The sequence below is a fragment of the Nycticebus coucang genome, chromosome 10 (assembly GCF_027406575.1).
Source record: "Nycticebus coucang isolate mNycCou1 chromosome 10, mNycCou1.pri, whole genome shotgun sequence".
NCBI lineage: Eukaryota > Metazoa > Chordata > Mammalia > Primates > Lorisidae > Nycticebus > Nycticebus coucang.
Genome location: NC_069789.1, coordinates 51396789 through 51404313, shown reverse-complemented (window position 1 = coordinate 51404313; position 7525 = coordinate 51396789). Strand labels below are relative to the sequence as shown.

General features: G+C 46.5%; 1 protein-coding gene across 3 annotated transcripts in view; it reads right to left on the bottom strand.

Moving 5' to 3' along the window:
- Nucleotides 1-237: 237 nt before the first annotated feature.
- The window catches only part of KCNH1 (potassium voltage-gated channel subfamily H member 1), a 505651-nt gene continuing 498363 nt past the window's right edge, over nucleotides 238-7525 (bottom strand). For all 3 annotated transcript variants that reach the window (XM_053607618.1, XM_053607619.1, XM_053607620.1), the window contains one exon: nucleotides 238-6061. In XM_053607618.1, the coding sequence (XP_053463593.1) occupies nucleotides 5207-6061 (855 nt within the window). In that variant the 3' untranslated portion in view covers nucleotides 238-5206. The remainder of the gene's footprint in view (nucleotides 6062-7525) is intronic.

Below are 7525 nucleotides of genomic sequence, written 5' to 3'. Positions count from 1 at the left end.
AGATAGGAAATCAATCTATGTGTCCACCAATGAATAACTGGATAGGGAAAAAGTGAGGTGTATATATGTACAATGGTACTATTCAGCCACAAAGAATGAAATCTTGTCTTTTGAGGCAACATGGATGGAACTGGAGGCCTTATTTTAAGTGAATTAAAGTCAAATACTGCATGTACTCATAAATGGGAGCTAAATAACATGTACGCATAGACAGTGGAGATTCGGGAGAGTGGGGTGGTGAGTTTGAAATTACCTAGTGGGTGCAATGTACACTATTTGGGTGATGTGGAAAGCCCAGATTTCACTATACGATATATCCATTTAACAAAACTGCACTAGTACCTCCTAAATTTATAAAAAATGTTCACTTCTAAGGGGGAGATCAGTTTCAGATCAATGTGTCATATAATTGTCCAGTGATGCCATATTTTGAAGGCACTCTAATGCAGATAGAGCTCTACTTTTAGATCATATACCCACACCTATTTATTTTCTTGATACGTTATACCATGACCCACAATCTTGGTGTCTCTAGAATTTTATGTTCTCAAAAACCACAAGTGCTTTCCAAATACAAGTGCTTTCCAAATTAGAGCGTCCTAAACTCTTAGAATATAAAATACCCTCCTTGGTCTGTCATCTTAGATCAGAATACCACTTTGCTGGTTGTAAGGAAAGGCAAAAGCAAGTATCATGTATAAAATAGTTTATTACCATAATAAATAAGTTTTTTTTACAAATATCATTTGTGCTTGTTTAAAAATGTTGAGAAAGGAATATCAATGGAAGAGCCCACATGTTCCTCTTAACATTCCCAAGCCACAGACGTACAGTGGAGTTCCTGGCAGCATCCTCAGCTGACCACAAAAATAGTATCATCCTATTTGCACTTTTGTTTATTCATGCTCATTTGGACAAAGTGGCAGATGCAAAGGAAAAAAATCCAATAAAGGATTTGGCAGACTCAATGGAAAGTGTTAATAAAAGGAGAAGCCCCAGAATGACGAACTGAGTATAAGTGTCCTGTGGTATCTGTAAAATGTCAGATATGGACCATCTCCAACAAATACAGGGGCTGAATATTAAGAGAATACATTCATTAAGGGGGGGGGGGTTGCATCCTTCTTAACATAAATCAGTTCATATCCTGATAAAGATCTGTGGACTTCTCAACTAATGGATCCATTGGATGACTCAGAAGTCATAGAGACACTGGCTCTAAGTTAAATAGCAGGGAGGGTACCTGCAGGGTATTCAAGTCCAGTTCTAGAGGTTCCAGAATAAGTCTGATATGCTCACATGAGAATGAAGTTTCATTTGAAACTAATTTAAGCTGCAGATAAATTCACATTGACTTTTTGAATTGTAGGGGGCTGGAAGTTAAAACATCTCAACATGAACACACCTTTGGTGAGAAAATGGTGCTTTCTCTGATGTTTGCAGTTAGTGCTGAGAGGACAGTGAAGTCTCCTCCAGGCAGAGGGTACAGGAGCTGGTGAAGGTAACTTTTATTGAAGCAAGTGAGAAGGCAGTATATGGAGCAATGACAATGATTTTGCGACAGAGAGGTTGTCCAGGAGCAGTGTGCCCTCAGTAAGCCTCCTTAGTTAAGCAACACTGGGTGAGGAGAGGAAGGGGCCTGGGCAGCTCCATCACTGGTGGAGTTCCATTTAAGGGTCTTAAGGCTAAACATCTTTATTGCAAAACACTATACACTCTATTAATGAAATGCACATCAGCAACTTCTATTAAATATCCCCACCGAGGCTCCTGAAACTTCCCAGACTGTATATGTGGTGTAGTGTTAGTGCAACAGAGGAAACAAAATCTTCTTTCACCCAGTACTTTTAGAGTTTGTAAAGTCCCCCCACAGGCGTGGAGAAAAAGGTTGACAGTGGGCTTAGTTCTTTCACTCTCCACCTAAGGATTTAGAGAAGCAGCATGCTGTATTGGGGGGGTGCTTTTCCACCCCTTGCCCAGCTGTCTGCCTTTTTAAAAGAGGACAGGGGAAGATGTCTGGACAATAGCAGCACATAGGGTCTAAGAGGCTGGGGGAATGATAGGCCCCAAGAATTGAAAAACAAGCAAGAAATTAATTTTTAAAAGTTTGCTAGAAGGCTGCTACTTTTTAAACACTTGGGCCACGTCATAACAATGTTGTATCCTTTAGCATAACATAGCATTGCATTAATTATGTACCAGACAGAGCTTTTCAATCGAATGGCTGTCTGCCCAGTGGAGGAGCCCTTGGTGGGCATCTGAGATAGCAACACCCATAGCTGGAGTGCACCCTTCACCAAGAACATTGCCTCTCGTTCACAATCTCATTTCTTAGGGTCTACTCTTACCCCCACACCTCCATCAGCAGAGGTTTGTTCGTTCAACAAGCAGCCGAGTGACAGGGGCAGGACCTCCCTACTTCAAAGCAGCCTGTTAGGATGTTCGCTGGGAAATGGAACTTCCCTATGAATGACATTCAAAGTAAAGAGTTTAATAAAGATCAAGTAACCAGCACTTGATGGACAAGGATGCAACACATCATGCCCTGTCCCCTCAAAAAGGAGGAAATAGCTCAGGTAAATCTGTATCTCTCAGCATAATTTTTCTAAAGTCTAAATGTTCTGTGCAATACCTAGTAACTTTGTGTTCCCCTAATCTCTTTAGCTACCACATAGTGATTTATACTAGAAGGTTCAGGTCAGTAGGATCTGAAGCTTCTGGCCTTTGCTTGGGAACCCAGAGTAGTGTCCTAGCAAGGCTGGAGAGTTAGCACAAAGCAGCCTGCAGCCAAGCACATGTCACAGAAAGGAAAGCAGAAAAGTTTGGCTCACTTAAAAAAAATTTTTTTCAGGAAAATAATTATAGCAAAAAATCCCTAAACTTCTTAAATGGAGAAGAACAAAAGCATCTATAGCTCACGCATGGTGCTCACTGTTATCCACAGATGCTTGCATTGTGGGTCCCATCACCCTGAGATGAACAGATTCCCATCACAGGATCTGGGTTTCCAGTCATGGGCCCAATTTGCATTGATCCAGGAGAGCATTCCTGAAGTTTTATTTCTCCCAAATCATGTCTGGACTTCAAAGCCTCACCAGCATCTTTGCCCTGCAATGCAGTCTCTCTCCCTGATGGCCAGTGGGATGCTGTACAGGAGGCTGTCAGCAAGTCCCCAGAGAGTTGGTAGGCAACAAATTGTCTTCCAGGGTGAGTTGTGCTGCTGCTGCATGCTGGGTGATTAGGGGCCCTGCCTGCCTGCTTGCCTTAAAAGTACTGTGGGTCCTAAACTTTAGAAGCAGGTTAAGGAGCACATTTAAGGAATGGAAAACTAGGGCATTAGAGGGTAGCTGCAGCTGGGACTGCAGTTATTCTACAGCCTCTGCCCCAAGGACTAGCTGGCAGCTTCACACATTAAAGAGGCTGAAGGCCCTATAGCTTTATCCAGAGTCACTGTTTTTTTATACTACCATCTGAGGTTAAGCCTGGGGAAGCCCCTGCCAACCTCCCATGAGAAACTACAGGTGTGAGCAGGGGATGTGAGGTGGGACTCTGCCCTTGGCTTCCCAGACCCTTTTCCTCAGGGCTGTCTATGCCAACCCTGTGAGCCGGGAGAGGTCAGCTTTTCCCTACCCAGACAACTGAAGGCCAAGTCCTGGGAGGGAGGGGGTTGGGGGAGGGTGGCACTAAGGGCTTTCAGAATGCTGGAGATCTTTGGTAGGGCAGATGTGCCAGGAATGGGATCACCATGGGACACAGGCCAAGGGCAGTGTCCTGGAGGAGTCCAGCGGTCACCTGCGCTAATTCAACTCTCTCAAAACTGACTTCTTAGAGCTGAACTTCCAGCCTTGCTTATTAATGTTCAGGGTCCTGAAACCTCTCTCCCAGGATAACTAACTCCATTATCCCTGGAAGAGACCTCCCCTCTTTCCTTTCTCAGATACCATTGAGAGAATTCCAAGCATACAAATAACCTGACCATGGTGACTATGAGACAGTAGCAATTCCCCTGGCGTCGTGGTGTATGGATTCAGATGGCCCATAGGCAGCTGGAAAATCTGTTTTGTTCTCTTTTTCCAGCTCCTGAAGAAAGTATAACCATGGTCCTGCCATTTTTCCCCAGTTTCTCTTGAAGTCCTACTAACTTCAGTAGGAACTAGAAAGGTTAACTTTGAAATAAGGCCAAGCAAGCTCCCAAGTGCCCTAGAATGACCACATGCAGTGGACAAAATATAAACTTCCAAAGGGTAATACCAATGGGAATCAAAATATAAACAGCACTTGCTACAATCATTTTTCTGAGGTCATGTGTGTCTATGTGTCCATTTGTTAATAAAGCAACTCTGGGCCCATGACCCTTCCTGCCGACACTCCATACCCTGAGGAATGCCACGGAGACACTTGGGGAGAGGTCAGGAAGGAAAAGAAGCAAAGGAGCCTGTGTGTGAGGCAGTGGATGGAGGCTCGTCCGGGGCCGCTGGAGCCCTCCCTGTAGACTCTCCCAGAGGAGCAGGCTGCAGCCCACACAAAAGGGGATCCCTGGATCGCAAGGGTGCCTGTCCAGCTCTGATGGTGTCTCTTTTGGGAAAGGAAATCTGAGGATGCTCAGCTCCGAGTGTCTACAGGAGGCACCCACAGACGCTTTTTGGCCTTAATCATTAGAGACAGAAAGCTGACAGGTTCTACCCTCCTGTCCCTTAAGCTCCCCTTGTTCCGAGCTTGTTATAAAGGACTATAGGAAAATATCTAGTGACATCAGACACGGGCTGTACAAGGACGGGGGATGCTGGGAAGTCCCTGGCCCACTGAAGTCTTTGAGGGGTCCTGGCAAAGGAGCCCAGCATGGTATATACACAAGGGGTTCTCAGCCACCCCCACCAATCTCCAAATGGCTGCTACTGTTCTGGTACAAAAATGGAAGTAAAAAATTAAAAATGAAGGAAAACACCCTTTAAACAGCATGCCCCTCCTTCCAAAATTGTGCACAGATGGTTCAGATGTAGCTGCCACCTTGCAGGGTGGGGGGCATGCCACCTTTCCTGTCTTCTTCCAGAGAGCGAGCTAGTGTGCCTGAGCCACTGCCCCCATGTTGAGTTTCTGTCAGGAAAAGCCTAGTTGGGAATTGTTGGGCTTGTGGGTATGTGTGGTGGGGGTGATACTGAGGGCAGGGCTGTCAGGTTTGTCTTTGACTTTTTGCCCAACAGACCTCTCAGCTCGCTCCAAAAATGTCTCTCTCTGATTCTGGGGACTGGGGCCTTGATATTTCAAACAGCTCCTGAGACTGAGAGGACCTTCTGGAAGTTAATATCCTGAGAATCTCTGAGAGCTGTTTCTCGATACTGGTCATTTTGGCATTCAGGGCTTTGATGTCCTCCTTCAGCTCATGCCTCACCTCCAGGACTGTGGCCTGCAGCGTCTGCTCAGGGATGGGGTAGAAAGAATGCTTGACCTCTGCCAGAATGGGGCTGCGGTCCTGGGGACTCCTGGCCTCGCCTACGTTGTCCAAACGCAAGTCACTCTTGGTGATGCCACTGTCACATGAGTCTGTCTTCTTCAGCGTGGCCTCACCTGACACCTTTGTCCTCTCGGGGAGCGTCTCCATTGACTCAGCCTTGGACACCTTGTTCCAGTCCTCGCCCTTCCCGCAAGCATCTTTGAAGCGGGCCCAGCCTTTGCGTTTGGCACAGTCACCCCCTCCTGCCTTAGGGCCCAGGCACTCGGACCCTGGCGCATGCAGCTTGGCGTGGTCCGGCACTCCCGAGGTAGAGGCTGCCTGGAAGGCCACAGGTGTAGCAGGGCTCTCGCGGACAGTGACCACACTGGCCTTCACGAGGTTGTGGTTGGCTGAGGCGTGCTCTGTGAGGACATTGCCCTTCTCCACATCCAGGTCGTCCAGGTCCCGTCCCCCTCTCTCTGCAGCCAGTCTGGCTTCTTTCTGCTGTCGGAACCTCTGGAAGAGTCGCCGGACAGGGTGGTCTGGTGGCAAGATCAGGGGGGCTTCATTCTTCCGTTTCATGCGCTCTTCCTCTTCCCGTTTCACATCGCTGATCTTCCGGAACACAATCTGGAGTGAGAGAATGACATTTTGTGTTAGCCCCACTCAGCTTCTCTGCCTAGTAGAGCTCGCTCAGGCTGGCCCGCCGGCCACCAAGAGGCTGGGCCTCAGAGCTCACAAGGCCTCACAGCTTTTCTCAGGACTGACTTTCTCATCATTTTTCTTTTCTGGAAATGGATTCCCTGCTTTCCAACAGCAGGGAATATGGTTCTCCCTGTCATCCTCTCCAAGAGGAACAGAGCCTGTTCTTTCCATCCCCATATACCAGGAGGCTGGAGACTCTAAACCGCACCCTCCCAGGTGACCATCCTGGCCTCTAATTCTGGATCCGCTTTTGTCTGACTTTGCAATTCAGAATTACCTGGTGAACTTTTCAAAAATCATTTTTCTGGCTCTACTTCAGACCTACTCAATTAGAATCTCCAATGAGGAAGACCTAGAATCTGTAAAGTAAAAAACTCCTGGGTGATTCTGTTGCATGACAGTTTGAGCATCTCTGGTCTAAACCACACTTCAGAACAAGAACTTTCAACTGAGTCCCCAGGCAGGACTACAGCAAGGACTGCCATGGCCACCACAGATCTGGACCCTAAGTGAATGTGGCTGTCTGTGAAAAGTAAAAGCTAGTCTTGCACAGAAGGCATTCTTGTCCTTGTCAAGCTTAAAGCAGAATAGAGGCCTGTAAACTCGATGTAAGTGTGTCATGACAATACTACTCAGACATGTTACTGCATGTATTCCTTATATAAGGTAAGGTCATTAGGGCACATATTATCCCCATTTTAGAGACAATGAAGCCAAGGCTCAGAGTGGCTAAGTGTTGTCTAACAGGTAAGTAGCCTGCATATATAAGGGACTTATACTCAAGCCATCAAACCCCAGATCCATTCAATAGCTAACAGGTAATTACTGATAACAGAGGACTTCATGCAGAGGACAGACCCCAAAACAGACTTATAAATGGGCTCTAGAGTGCAGCATTAGATTATAGGGCTCTCCCCTGGGCTAGCATCATAACCATCTGGAAAACCTTGTGCCACATGTGAGCAATTTAGACTAACCCAGACCTACACTAAGGACATGCCCTACAGCCTGAGTCTTGGGGAGATCTACATGGTGGCATTCAGGGAGCATGGACTTTGGCAAGTTTAAGTGCCAACTAACCCTATAACCTCAGACAGATATTAATTTCTGAGTCTCAGCCTCATCCTCAAAAAGTGGGAAAAATCTTGACTTTTTGGACTTGACCGAAAAGTCACATCAGACAAGGTGACTTATGTGAAAGCAGTGACCCAGTGTAAATGCTTAAATGAATCCTGTCCTCACCCAGTACAGGGCCCCAGATGCAGATGATATATGAAGTAGCCCGCCTCCTCCATGAACCCCACTGCCCTGTGCACTCTTTGATGGGACCACTCAAAAGGTTCTCAGACATTACCAACAAAATGGTGATTTTACAGTATCCAACACAGA